The 15,354-nt window shown below is 39.2% G+C and overlaps 1 protein-coding gene across 3 annotated transcripts in view; it reads left to right on the plus strand.

The window, feature by feature from the left end:
* LOC125129492 (Fc receptor-like protein 3) overlaps positions 1-13,726 on the plus strand; it is a 40,703-nt gene extending 26,977 nt beyond the window's left edge. For all 3 annotated transcript variants that reach the window (XM_047784228.1, XM_047784229.1, XM_047784230.1), the window contains 7 exons: positions 2,911-3,189; positions 3,849-3,968; positions 9,690-9,717; positions 10,725-10,843; positions 11,537-11,605; positions 13,060-13,091; positions 13,182-13,726. In XM_047784228.1, coding sequence (XP_047640184.1) covers positions 2,911-3,189; positions 3,849-3,968; positions 9,690-9,717; positions 10,725-10,843; positions 11,537-11,605; positions 13,060-13,091; positions 13,182-13,325 — 791 coding nt within the window. In that variant the 3' untranslated portion in view covers positions 13,326-13,726. The remainder of the gene's footprint in view (positions 1-2,910; positions 3,190-3,848; positions 3,969-9,689; positions 9,718-10,724; positions 10,844-11,536; positions 11,606-13,059; positions 13,092-13,181) is intronic.
* Positions 13,727-15,354: the final 1,628 nt, after the last annotated feature.

A 15,354-nucleotide genomic window follows, 5' to 3' on the forward strand; every position in this document is an offset into this window, starting at 1 on the left:
TTCTTTTTTTTTCCCGCTTTTTAGGGCCTCACCCCTGGCATATGGAGGTTCCCAGGCTAGGGAGCAAATTGGAGCTGTAGCTGCTGACCTACACAACAGCCACAGCCACAGCAACACAGGATCTGACCTGTGTCTGCAACCTACACCACAGCTCACGGCAACACCAGATCCTTAACCCACTGAGTGAGGCCAGGGATCAAACCCACAACCTCATGGTTATTAGTTGGATTTGTTTCTGCTGTGCCACAATGGGAACTCCCCATTTTCTTTTTGTGGTATAGTGTTAATATGACTCTTCGTTGTACTTGATGTGTTGTTCCTCTACTGGTGCATTAATAATAAAGTTAAAAAGTAGAGGACTTTCCTTTGCTTTCCAGTAGGTGGTGCTATGGCGTAAGTTTTTGGTTCCTTGCACCTGCGGGGCCTTTGATTATGTTTGAAAGAGGCACTTTCCATCCTCCCCTGTCTCTGCAAGAAGTGTAGCTCTATTATCATTTCTGGTTCCTCCGGAGTCATTAATGCTTTGCTCCTGAAGTGTTGCCGTTATCATCACCTTGTGCCCCAGGATGGTGGGCTCTGACCAGGTGTCTGGGATCCCCTTTGTCCTAAGTTCCTTCAGTTCAGGGACAGGAAGAGGGAGGGGGTAGGGTGGGAACCAAGGGCACTCTGGCACCTCTGCCCTGTCTAGTGTTTTAAGGTTTGTGGGCTCTGCTGTGGGTTGAGGGACAGGAGCTGGGGTTATGGACACCCATTATATACGAGTAAAGGATTTGAATAGACATTTCTCCAAAGAAGATATATAAATGGCCATTAAGTACATGAAAAAATGCTCAACACTACTGATTATTAAGGAAATGAAAATCAAAACTATAATGAACTACCACCTCATACTCCTTAGGATGAGTATATAAACAATAATGGAAAATAAAAAGTGTTGGTTAGGAAGTGGAAAAATTGGAATAGTTGTATAATGTTGGTGGAAATGTAAAATGATGAAATCATTATTGAGAACAATATGTAGGTTCCTCGGAAATCTAAAAATAGAACTATCATATGATGCAGAAATTCCACTTCTGGGTATTCCCTAAAACTGAAAACATATTCTCAAGAAGATATTTGTATAACCATGTAGAGAGCAGCATTATTCATAATAGCTAAAACATGGAAACAACCCAAGTGTCAATCTACAGATAAATGGTTTAGCAAAGTGTTATACACATAAAATGGAGAATTATTCAGACTTAACAAGAAATAAAATTCTGGTAACATGCTACAACATGGATGAATATTGAGGTTATTATGTTAAGTGAAGTAAGGCAGTCACAAAAGGACAAATACTGTATGATCCCACTTATATATTTAGAGTATTCAAAATCACAGACAGAAAGCAGAGTGGTGCTCGTCAGGGGCTGGGGAGATGGAGCATAGGGAGTGATCGTTTAACAGGAACAGAGTTTCAGTTTTACAAGATAAAAAGTTAGGGAGATGGGCAGTAGTGATGGTTTCAAAATATTTTGAATGTGTTTAATACTACTGAACTGTACACTTGAAAATTTATGATGGTAAAATTTAAGTTATGTGTATTTTACAGCAATAAAAATTGGATAAAAAATACATGTGGCAGTTACATGGGTGGAAAGGCACAGAGATGCACAAAGAACATATAAAGGCTTATCCCTGAGACTCTTAATCATTTGGCTCAGTTCATTTCATGTTGTAAAGGATGTACCAAAGAGCCAAACTCAAACTATCTGTTTAAAATTTAGCAGGAATCCTATACTTCCAAAAGCAACCAAGACTTGGCATTTCTAGCCATGATGCAGCTCATGCCATCTGTCTTGCAGCCAGCAGGTGGAGCATTTTCAAGTTGAATTATTCATTCTACGGATTATCCCCACACTCTCCCCTCTAGCCAATCTCAGATGCAAAGGAGATCTTAAGATCCTTACCAAACTTCTCTTGCCAATAAAGCACACAGCTTATATCTAAAACACTGCAGACAGATTGGCTCTGTCAGATTTCCTCACAACTTGTCAGAATCAGCAATCTTACAGTTCACATTCCACATTAAATCATTATTGATTGACCATTCCGTCTATTAATTGAAAATATAGTGATTTTCTGTTCTTCCTGGCTGTCCTATTTCTGTCATTATCAGTAAAAATAAAAATCAGTTTTTATTGCTGTATCTGAATATTTGGGGACCAATCCAGGTAAATTTGGTCATCCCCTCATTCACCAATTATTGATGAACTATTGCATGCCAAGGCAAAATTCTAGCAGCCAGACAAACAAAAACGAACAAACAGGTAAGTCCTCATTCCTATGAAACTTACATTATGTTTGGGAAATCAGATATACAACAAAGAGAGGTAGATAGATAAATAGGTAGATAGATAGGTAGAAAGATAGAAGAAAGAAAGAGAGAGAGAATAGATACTAGATGCATAGATTGGTAGATGTTAATGCTCATGCTATGTAGGAAAATAAAGCCAGGTAACTGGGTAGAGGGCGGTGAGGTCCTAATTCATATAGATATGGAAGTCTAGGTTTAAAGCAAAGACTCCAATCAATAATGTTGAGAAACAAACTTTGCTTTTATTATTTTATTAAATCTGTCAATAATAGCAGCTGACATCTATCTAGTACTTCCATACATGACTATTACGATTAATAATTATTATTAGCTCCATTTTACAAAGGAATAAACTCAGACTCAGAGATATTAAAATGTTAAAAAAACATCAGGATCCCCGAACTAATAAAGGGAAGAGGCAGGATTTAAACTCAGGTTTTCCCGAATCCCAGGTCCATGTTCCTACTACTAAACTCTACTGGATATTTCTTTTATTAAGCTATTTTGTGCACATACTTAATTTAAACTATTGATGAACTATGTTTCCTTCCCAGTTCCAGTGTCTCAGCCTGTCCTCACCTTCAACCCTGCTGGGGCTCAGGTCCTGGTGGGGGATGTGGTGGAGCTTCGCTGTGAGGCCCAAAGAGGCTCTCCCCCGATCTTGTACTGGTTTTATCACGAGAATGTCACCCTGGGCAACAGCTCAGCCCCCTCTGGAGGGGGCGCTTCCTTCAACCTCACTCTGATGGCAGAGCATTCTGGAAATTTCTCCTGTGTGGCTGACAATGGCCTAGGGGTGCAGTGCAGTGAGGTGGTGACACTCAGCATCACAGGTAGGATGGTGGTACCTGGGCTATAGGTTTCTTTTATAGTCAATAAAATATTTCTCTAGCAGACTGTAAAAATTCTGAGTGGTTTTTGTGGGGGTTTTGTTTGTTTTTTTGTTTGTTTGTTTGTTTTTGTCTTTTTGCCTTTTCTAGGACTGCTCCCGTGGTATATGGAGGTTCCCAGGCTAGGGGTCGAATCAGAACTGCAGCTGCCGGCCTACACCAGAGCCACAGCAACGCGGGGTCCAAGCCGCGTCTGCGACCTACACCACAGCTCATGGCAACGCTGGATTCCTAACCCACTGAGTGAGGCCAGGGATCGAACCCGCCACCCATGGTTCCTAGTCGGATTTGTTAACCACTGAGCCACGACGGGAACTCCTCAAAGTGTTTTTAACATGACACCAAGGCTTGAAGCTTCTGGAATCTTGGTACTGCTTTCAGTGGGTCAAGGCAGGGAAAAGGAATAAATTTTAGATGCTGACAAGCACTCTTTATGTGCTGTTATCTTGAAAATTACAAATTATACTGGAAATTTTTCAAATTGAGAAAACAGAATCTGGCAAAACACTGTCCTAACAGATCGCTAGCCCCTCCCTATGTGATTTTTGTCTAGATCAAAAAATACTTGGCACTGGGACTCAAACATAGGTCTCTTCACTTAGGGTCTTCCAGTAGCAAAGTAACCCAAATCACTATGGGAGTGACCACAGGGCTGTTAACCATCGTTGGCATTGCTGTCACTGCTGTTCTGGTGAGTCGCTTCAGGACCCAAACGAATTCAGGTGAGTGGGTACATCTTACTCTTTCTCGTTGTGGCTTTTGTCATTGCTACGATAGTTTGGACTTGTGTAGTATGTCCTACAAAGGTCAATTATTCCTTTCAAGTACTAGGGCTTCAGTTCTATTGGCAGTGACAAAATGTGGAACAAATTTCTTAAAGAAGTTGTTATTCCATGTGATTAATTTTAGATTTAACCAGAGCAGAGTTTTACTTCCAATTACAAATTAGAAAATTAAGAATTAATTGTTCCAATCCCAGTCCAAAGCTTGCTGAAAACAAAAAGAATGAAAAAACAAAGTCCTCCGCTTGTAACAATAACAACAAAAATAGACAATAGCCATAGGTACAAACTGTAAACTCTGAGATATATTTAATGCCATTTAAATACAATAAAATTTAGATAAATGAATAGATATTCTAAGGAAGAAATTAAAATTTTGACTTCTGATTTTTTTTACAGCCTATGGAAATTCAGTTGATTTTTATATATCAATCTCATATTCTACAAACTTGCTAAACACATTTGTTAGTTGTAGTATTACTTTTGTAGATTTCATCAGCTTTTCTATATGGATGATCATGTCATCTACAAATAAAAATAGTTTTATGCCTTCCTTTCCAATCTAAATTCCTTTTACTTCTCTTTCTTGCCATAAAGCACTGGCTAGAACCTCCTGTACAATGTTGAACAGAAGTGTTGAGAACAAACATCCTTGTTTTGCCCCTAATCTTATGGGGGAAAGTATTTGGACTTTCACCATTAAGTATGATAATATTAGCTGTGGATTCCTTGTAGATGTTACTTATTAGCATCCCTACTAATTGTAATTTGCTGACAGCTTTTATAGGAAAAATGACAAATGTTTTTTTTTTTACATTGATTGAGATGATCATATGATTTTATTTTCCAGTCTGTTGGTATGGATTTGGATTTTGAATGTTGAACGAACTTTGCATTTCTAGGGTCAACCTTCTTGGTTATGATTTTTAAATTTTATTTGTTAAAACTTTGCTAAGAATGTTTGCACTTATGTTCATAAGGGATATTAGTTTGGTAACTTTATTGTCTTATCATTTCCTTTTCTGGCTTGATGTCAGGGTAATCATTTAGTTATTACTTCCAGAATTCATCATTCCTCTTTGTCTAGACTTAAGTTTCTCTTAAGTCTAAAAAACCCAAAACTCCTGACATACATACTTCCATGTGGTATCATTCTCTCCCTGCCTGAAGGACAGAGAATTTCTTGTAGTACGGACCTGTTGGTAAAGTTGATTGATAGTGTTGCTGAAGTTGTTTATATCCTTATTAATTTTCTTTTTACCTGATCTATCAATTATTGAGAGGAGGGTGCTGAAATCTTCAATGGTAATTGTGGATTTGCCCATTTCTTCTTACAATTCTATCAGATTTGCCTCATGTATTTTGAAACTCTATTATTAGGTGCACAAATATTTCTCATTATTATTTGTTTTTGATGAAGTGACCACATTATCTTTATTAAATGACCTTTCTATTTCTGGTAGTCTCATTCACTCTGAAATATTCTTTGATATAAATAAATTAGCATATTTCTCTTTTCCACCCTTTTGCTTTTAACCTATTTGTGCCCTTGTGTTTAGAGTGTGTTTTTATATATAGCATATAGTTGGCTCTGGTTTTTTAATCTAACATGGAAGTCTCTACTTGTTAATTAAGGAATTTAGGCCATTTACATTAGTGTGATTATCAATAGGGTTAGATTTAAGTCTTTTATTTTTCTATTTTCTGTTTGTTTCATCTCTTCTTTATTTCCCTTTGCATTTTTTCCACCTTCTTTTGGACAAATTGAATATTTTTTATGATTGTATTTTATTTCTTTTGTTGGATTATTAGCTCTATAACCCTTTTTTGTTATTTTAGTGGTTGTTTTAGGGTATATGGTATACATATCTAGCTCATCACAGTCTACTTACAGATGACATTACCTCACAGTATAAAGATTTTACAGTATAAAAATCTTACCATTGCATTCTCCATTTCTCCCCTCCCTGTTACGTTGTTATTATTTTCATAAAAAATCAGTTATCTTTTAAATAGGTTTAAATTTCATTTAAAATACCATATATGTACTCATAAAGTTACCACTTTCAATGTCTTTCATTCCTTTTTGTATTCCCATATTTTCATCTTGTATTATTTTTTGTGCCTAAAAGATTTCTTTTGGAGTTCCCATCTTGGCTCAGTGGTTAGCAAATCTGACTAGCATCCATGAGGATGCAGGTTTGATCCCTGGCCTTGCCCTTTGGGTTAAGGATCCAGTGTTGCCATTGTCATGAGCTGTGGTATAGATCACAGATGTGGCTCGGATCCTGCATTGCTGTGGCTGTGGTATAGGCCAGCAACTACAGCTCTGATTGGACTCCTAGCCTGGGAACCTCCATATGCCACAGGTGCAACACTAAAAAGCAAAATAAAATAAAGTAAAATATTTCTTTTAACATTTCTTTCAGTATGCATCTGCTGGTAATGGGTTATTTCAGTTTCTGTATGTCTGTAAAAGTCTTTCTTTTTCATTCATTTGTGAAATATATTTTTATTGGCATATAATTCTAGGCCGAAAATATTTTTTCTTTCAATATTTTAAAGATGTTGACATACTGCCTTCTGTTTTCCCTTTCTCAGGGCTCAGACTAAAGTTTGAGCCAATAAACAAATAATTGGATCTCAGTTTAATGAAAACCTTGCATATTTTCCTTAGTGACAATACTCAAGCATTGTCTTCTTACATCTACTTCCAGGTCAATGAGCCTCTGTCCTTCTGCTCCTTTGTATGAAAAATGGCACTATCATTTTATGACCGATACTTGTGACTGATACTTCTACTTAGTATTTTCTGAAATAATATTACATATACAATTATGTGTGTAGCACTAGCCCTGATAGTACTCATCATAAAAGCTGTTATTTATTTAGAGTCTATTATATGTTGTGTCTAATTCTCCCAGTTGTTCAAAAAGTACATCTCACATCAATTCAACCAATATTATTATAATCATACAAAAGATGAAGAAATGAAGATTTGGGGAAGTTAAGCAACTTTTCCAAATTCATGTATATCTACCAAGAGTCAGAGTTAAGGCTTAACTCCCTAGCCCTTGAGTCCATATTCTCTCCATTACACCTTTGTGGCTTGTAAAAGGTTGCTCACACCTCCTACTTTCAAAATTACTTTTATATCTCATTGCCTATCTGGATGTCGTTTATTACTCAGTAATATTCTAGAAGTGCAAACATGAGATCCTCAGTGTTGAAACTGATAATGTTCAAAAAACAGATTGCTCAGTCAGTGCAGCACCAAATAACACCAGGAAGGAAAGATGATCAATTATCATTTTGTGTGACCCATGAGGGCAGGAGCCCAGGAAGTTATGTCCTCCAGATCTAGGGGAAATGTTTTATTTATTTATTTATTTATTTATTTATTTATTTATTTATTTATCTTTTTAGGGCCATGACATATGGAAGTTCCCAGGCTAGGGGTCCAGTCAGAGTTGTGACTGCAGACCTATGCCATAGCCACAGCAACTCCAGATCTGAGCTGTGTCTGTGACCTACACTGCAGCTTGTGGCAATGTCATATCCTTAACCCACTGAGCAAGGCCAGGGATCAAACCCACATCCTCATGTATTCTAGTCAGGTTCATAACCTGCTGAGCCACCACAGAAACTCCTGGGAAATGTTGTTTTAAATAACGAACTAAACTAAGGAATTCTTACAGTCTACCAATCAGAGGGTCTCTGCCTTTTTGCCTCAAAATCTTGTCTCCTAAACTTCTGTAGTAGCAATGTCCTCCATCTCATAGTGATCCATATTCTCCGGGAAGATCTCAGCCATTCCAAATTCTTCTGAAAGTGAAAAATTCTGCTCCTTAAGCCTGGGTGTATTCTCCAAGTTACCAAAGGGACGGATATATTTATTGACTCTAAAAATACTTGGGGACTTCCCATCGTGGCTCAGCAGAAATTAATCTGACTAGCCTCGATCCCTGGCCTTGCTCAGTGGGTTAAGGATCCAGCATTGCCATGAGCTGTGGTGTAGGTTGCAGATGAGGCTTGAATCTGGCATTGCTATGACTGTAGTGCAGGCTGGTAACTACAGCTCCGATTTGACCCCTAGCCTGGGAAGCTCCATATGCCCCAGGTGTGGGCCTAAAAGGACACACACACACACACACACACACACACACAACTTGGATTAAACAGTCAATAATATAACTCTCCAAACTCCAGTCTCCTTAGTGAAATAATGGTTGTAATAATAGTATTTACCATTTTAGGTCTATGTAAACTGCTTAGTATAGTGCCTGGTCCATATATCTTCAGTGAATATTAGTTTATGCTATAAATAGCCACCTTCTGGGTCTGTTTTCTTTTATGCAAATGAAGAGTTGGTCTGATGTTCAGATGCATCCTGGGACTTAGCTAACCTGCCTACAAGTAAGGTTATTGGGTTATTGGTTGTTGGTTGATGTGGTTACTGTTGCCCTGAGGAGAGAGATACAGGCCAGTATCATGCTTACATACCTCTAGTTTAACTCAGGACACCTGGTTCCCAAAGGCAGGGTTTGTAAGCATTAATCAGTCACTTTTTATGGGAGATAAGGCTGAATATGTTCACTTTGGGCAAAAATTTGTGTTCTCTAAACCCAGTGAGACAAATCTAGAGCCACAGATAAACACTCAAAGGGCAGAGATGGGAAACTGGGAGGAGGTATGCATTGGACAGACCAGAAAGATTTCAGTATTTCAGTGTTGGTGGAAAATTGCCATATTTTCCAGGCTGATGCAGAAAGCTTCCAGATTAGATTTATATATAATCAGCCATTATAAAATTGTCACCTTGTCCTCATAGTCCATAATTCTTTGAGTCCTCATAGTACATAATTTGTTCAGTAGTTTAACAGATCTTTATTAAATATTTTTAGTATTTTAGGCACCAGAAATGCAAAAATAATTAAAATGAGGTTTGCAGTCTCAAGTAATATATCCTTTCATGAAGGAGAGTTTTAGCAGCAAACATAGAATATAATTACAATACAATACTGTAATTTTAATAATGTAGGGGTCTATGTGCATGGATAGAAGTCACTTAATCCAGCTTTTTGGCATCAGGGAAAGCTCTGGAGGAGGAAAGATAAGTTGGCATTAGCCAGGTGAAAGAGAAGGAAAGAAGAGGTACGGAGAAAACAATATGCATCCAGTGTTGTTAAAATGGATTTGCAAGGGTCACAGATAAAGAGAGGTCTTACTAAGGTGGTAGGCCTATGGATCATACTCATGTAACAATTCAGTATCAGTTTTAACCCCCTCTCTAGGACTTAATCTCCTTGTCTTTACCTCATAGGCTGCAATTGGAACAGAGAAATGGGAGTAGGGGAAGCCCTTGACCTTGAGTTAAAAATTAAGTTGTCTCTCTTCTGCTACTTGGTCACAACTATTTAGAGTACATGCTGCTATTACTGAATGATTGGGAATAAGTATGATTCTCTGCAAATATCTCTCCAGATCCCAACCTTCCTTACCTACAATGGTAAGGCAGAGCTGGATGTTCTGAACAGGCTATGTTCTGTTGCCATAGCTGTGATCTAAAATGAATTTGATTTCTGGAGAAGGATGTTCTAACAGGGAGCACACTGTCCACGTGGAGCACCTTTCATCAATGTTCCTTTGTTTGCTTTTCAGGAGGATTTTTTGTCATTAGAACCCCTGGGTAAGTTCCTGCTTCTTGTGCTGCCAACAGTTTCATTTTATTTATGCTCACAAAATAGAACATGGAATTTCTAAAATTAAAAAATATTTGGGAGGTTCCCTAGTGGTCTAGTGGTTAGGACTCAGTGCTTTCATTGCTGCAGCCTGGGTTCAGTCCCTGGTCTGGGAACTGAGATCTCACATCAAGCTGATTCATGCTGCGGCAAGAAAAAAATTGGCTGGATTTCCTATTAACATTTTTCAAATTCTGATGAGATCAAAAAATGGGATTAACAAGGCCACTTTCAATCGTATTTGTGAGTAATACTTACTTATACCTACTTATACACAGAATTCATGTTGTAATCCATAGCAATTTATCTCCTTCCCTAAGTGTGCTCCAGTAGAGAACTGACCATTGAAGTCTGAATGACATCATCTTTTATAAGGCTACATTTCATTCATTCCCTTATTGCTCATTCTCCTACTCATACACTCCTTCCCGAAACCGTTATTGAATGCTGGCAATGTTCAATTCACAATATTAACTGCAGGAGGAAATGAAATTGGAAAAAATACTTTTCCTAAAGAGCCTTCATGGTATTTTACAGGAAAGGTAGATTACGGTAATGTGAAGTAGAAAATTGAAAGGGACCCTTAAAAAAAGACAAAGGTCAAGTTCTGTGGGAATGAAGAAGGCTTTGTGTATTAATGTTGAAACATTTAAGCTTTTGAAAATAATTTTTTTTTAAATTAGGCAAATACAAGTGTTTACTCTATGAAAGGGACCTGGAACTAGGCAGCCTTTGCCCTCTGACCTTGGCTCAGCTGGCCTCTGTAACATGGCCCTGGCTGCCTCTTATTCTCCTGACATTTTTCTCCAAAGAGCCATCAAGACTTTTTTTAAGAGTGGGCAGCCATGATATTTTTACATGAACCATGATGGGCTCTTCCTGGATATAAATTTTCCTGAGATTCTGCATAATCATAAATACTTTTCTCCTTTTTATCTCTCCCCCTTTCTCTCAGTTCCAGTCCCAATGCGTTTCAGGAGATTTCCTTGTCCAGAACCTCCAACACAGACCTCCAAGGGCCCATCTACTCTGAGCCACCAGAACCAACGGAGCTGCAGCCAGAGTACTGCAATGGTAAGGGCTTCCTAAGGGGTTCAGGGCTCCAGGGATGAACCAAGGAGGGAAGGGAGATTGAGCACAGTCCATGGCTCAGTCATATTCAATTTTAAAATGGCATTTCTGGAGTTCCCATTGTGGCTCAGCAAGTTAAGAACCCAATTACTATGACTGAGGATGCAGGTTCGATTCCCGGCCTTGCTCAGTGGGTTAAGGATCCAGCATTGCTACAAGCTGTGGCTAGGTCACCGTTGTGGCTCAGTCTAGTGTTGTTGTGGCTGTGGTGTAGGCCAATAGCTGCAGTTCTGATTCAACCCCTAGCCTGGGAACTTCCATATGAGACAGGCATCACCCCCACCACAAAAAAAAAAAAAACCAAAAAAAAAAAAATTCTGGGAGTTCCTGCTGTGGCACAGTGGTTAAGGATCCAGTGTTGTCTCTGAAGTGGCTTGGGTTTGATCCCTGGCCTTGCACAGCAGGTTAAGGATCTAGCATTGCCACAGCTATGGCATAGGTCAGGGCTGCAGCTCAGATTCGATCCCTGGCCCAGCCACGAGTGCTGCTCAAAACAAACAAAAAAAAAAAGACATTTCTGGCACTGTGTCGGAGATAGAAAGTGGTTATATACTTGGTCCTGGGAAGAAGGGTCTGTAGTGTGGGCTCTTGGCACCACAACTATGAGTCAGCCAGCTATGATCTGTTCTTTCACAGTGGGTCTTGGAGATAGTGACCTGGTTTATTCCCAGATCCAGAGCATCCAACATACGACAGAAAATTCAGGTGAGACACCTTTGAAAGAATTGGGGGAAAGGTGGCAGTGTTTTATCAAATCTAGCAAGAGGTCTCCGATCAAAGAGTCATCTCAAATATGAATCCAACATGGAAGAGATTAACTGCATCTCTTATATTACCCTTCGTATAACCATATCTATTCTCTCTTACCTGTCTATACTTCCACCATCACCCCGTAAACTCTTTAAGGACAGACACCATAACTTTTGGATAATACCTCAGTAGCATCCAGTGCAATGCTTAGAAAACTATAAGCCCCCTCCAATATTTTTCTTAAATTAAGGAATGAACATACTTGCTAAATCGAGCCTTTCATTATCTAATGTGTTGACAATTATAATTCTCTTAACTGGTCTCTGTATTTCTATTCTTGTTCTTCTCCCAAACTTCTACCAGTCTGTTTCCAGCACAATCCCTCTGAGATGCATAATTGATCACATTGTGGCCTAGATTAAGTGCCCTCAATGAGTCTCCAATTTAAAGCATGACCTCTGCACATTGGTCCCTCCTCTAAGCTCTGCTTTATGTCCTTACTTTTGCCTTATTGAGCTCTTGGCCTTTCCAGATCAAACTGGGCTGTTTCATGCACGTGTGCTCATGCTTCTTATTTGTTCTGATATGTTCTTATCTCTAGCTTACCAGGTGACCCTTGCTCACATTTCAAAACACAATTCACTTATTACTATGAAACTCACAATGATTTCCTCCAGCCCTCCTTATCTCCTCACCTGAGAGGAACTGCTGACTCTTTGTGGCAGCAGCATGTAATATGTGTTTTTATCTTGGTGCTCATAATACTTTTTCATGTGTTTCCACATCTATTTCTCCACTTAAAAATGATAGGATCCTTGATCATATAGACTTGAGTCTATTGTCATTTTTGTTTCCTTATAGCTTAACAATGCTTAGTAAAAGCCATTGTTTACTGCATGCTTATTGATTGTATGAATAAGTGAAAGACATCCAAAGAATCCTTGTAAGGACAGGAGAAATACACAAACTGAATTTTCTCAATGTTAATACTATAACTTTTGGCTTACTGGGAATTTTCTGTATGTCCTTAATATGCCAATGCTCTATGCAGCCTCCTCCAATTTCTCTGAGCAAAGTGAAATGAGCCATGTTTTCTGCCTTCTCCCAGATAACCAATGTAGCCTTAAAGGCCCTGGGTAGGGGTGGGGAGGGCTATTCTGCTGAAGTTGTGGTGAGCAGTGGAGAAGGAAGAATGTTTTCTGGAAAGTCATTCTGGGCATTTTATGGGCAGAAGAAAGGCTTTATCTGTGTGTGAGAGGATGGGATACTTGGCCTGTGAGGACTTGGAAGAATTCAGCAGAGGAAACAGGAAATGAGTCAGCCAAGGAAAGACTGCCTTGTGAGTAGGTTGTAAGTTGCAATATATCACCTATAGTTTGATATTTTTCTTTTCTCTTCCCATCCAACAGCAAATGCACCATGGAAATATTGGGAGGATAAGGTGGGTTCCATTTCCTGGCTTTCTTTCCCCTCTGCTCTTCCTTGCTTGTATTTAGATACTAACTATTTGTGGTTTTTTTCCCCCTACTAGGAGCCCAGAGTAATCTATTCAGAGTTGAAGAAGGCACATCCAGATGACTCTACAGGGCAAGCCAGCAATAGAGACAGGGACCGTGAAGATGCTGCAGAAAACTATGAGAATGTCCCATGCACGTCATCAGCCTTAGACCACTAGCTCTGTATTCAGTGGCTCGCAGAGACCCTGAGAAGTAGCCTGTGTCATTATCTCTATTATCTCTAACCATGTACCATTCTTGCTTCTAGGGCTCTGCATCCCAGGAGGCTGAGCTATGGGGGATATGAAGCTGTGTGCATGTTCTGCCAACTTCCTCTGTGCCTGAGTCTCTGCATTCTCTAGGAACATAGTGGGCATCTTTGAGCAGGTGCTGCATCCTTTTCTTAGTAGAGACAGAGGTGAAGACAGGACAGGTGGGCCTTCAGCTCCTGGGCCTGTTGAAAGGAAGGGAAAAGTGGTCTAGCTAGGATCGCAAGGGTGTGATCATGACCAGCAGATCTAAGTGTCATCAAACCTTTTAATGTACTATCTCACATAAACAGTTTGTTCTAAATATCTCATTTCCATTTTTGTGTGGTTTATAGTGGCATTGCTGATGTTCTGGTGTATATGCTTTGTTCCAGCTAACAAACTGGAAACAACCAAAAATATTCATTCTGTCCGTGTATATTCTATTTCTTTATGAGATATGTATCGGTATTAAGATTTTTAAAAATAACCCATTCTACTTAATGGGAGAGAGCTTCCAAATTGTCTGATTGGATAGTGTAATAGACTGGATTATATTTCTTCAAAATTCAGTATGATTATACTTGGAGATAGGACCTTTAAGGAGGTAATTATGGTTAAATGAGGTCATACAAGTGGACCTTAATCCAATTGGCCTGGTGTCTTTGCAAGAAGACAAGGAGATACCAGAGCCCTCTCTATCGTTCTTCATGTGCACAGAGGAAAGAAAGGCCATGTGAAGACGCAGTAAGAAGGCAGGCATTGGCAAAGCATAAGGCGGCAGAAAGAGAAGTCTCACCAGAAACCAGCTCTGCTAGCACTTTGATCTTGGCCATCTAGCATCTAGAACTGTGAGAAAACATATCTTATGTTTAAGCCACCTAGCCTGTGTTATTTTGTTATGGCAGCCGGAGCAGACTAACACAGATTTATCTAGACACATAGATGATAAATGATTGATAATATTGAAGGTAGATGATTAGATAGATAAAGATAGATGCAGGTGCATGACACTCACACACTCCACCCCATGCAGAATTTGTTGTCTTCAAGATACTTCCTCTCTCGCAAGGTCAAACCTTCCTCTACTGACAGCAGCTCAGTTATACTGTTTAATTATTCAATATCCACTATTTGGTGGCTACAGAAGCATCAGCACCAACCTGGGCAGGTCAGTGGAGTCAATGATTCACAAGACTAAGATGTTAAAACTTAGTGTCACTTGGGAGCCCTCATGACCTGAGCTGGCAGTGGATTCAGAGATGAAAGACAATTAATAGGCACAAAGAAGGACATCCCCTTCCATTGCTCAGTGACTTTGAATCAATTCCTCAATTGGCTGACAGATGTTGAGTGTTTGCCAATGAAGAAAAAAAAATTTAAGTATGCCAGAAAAAAAATGGCAGAGTTACTTTTATCATAAGCGCTGCTGAGGCAGAAAAGGAATAACTGAAATTGTTAGCTTCTATCATCTAGTGTTACACTGAATATTTTTTAGCTCTGAAAACTATCACCTAGTGTTACACTGAACATTTTAAGCCCTGAAAACAACAGACCTTAAGAAAAGAAGCTAGTAAGTTCCCTCATGGTTGTTGCAACTCAACTGATGCAATTCAGGGACATTGTTGATTTTAAACCAGCCATTGCTGATAACTTTAAGTAATTAATGCAAGAATGCCTTGCAAACCTTGAAAACAACTCAAGCATAAAAGTATTGTGTATTTCAAATTTTATGTTTTTCCCCTTGAGTATCAGAAGCTGAGCGAATAGAAGGCATAACAGATGTCAAAATGCAATTTTTTTGGGGGGGTGCTTTTTTAGAGCTGCACCCAAGGCATATGGGAATTCCCTGGCTAGGGGTTGACTCAGAGCTGTAGCCGCTTGCCTACGCCACAGCCACAGCAACGCCAGATCTGAGCTGCATCTGCAAGCTACACCACAGCTCGCAGCAACGCTGGAT

The sequence above is a fragment of the Phacochoerus africanus genome, chromosome 6 (assembly GCF_016906955.1).
Source record: "Phacochoerus africanus isolate WHEZ1 chromosome 6, ROS_Pafr_v1, whole genome shotgun sequence".
Classification (NCBI taxonomy): Eukaryota; Metazoa; Chordata; class Mammalia; order Artiodactyla; family Suidae; genus Phacochoerus; species Phacochoerus africanus.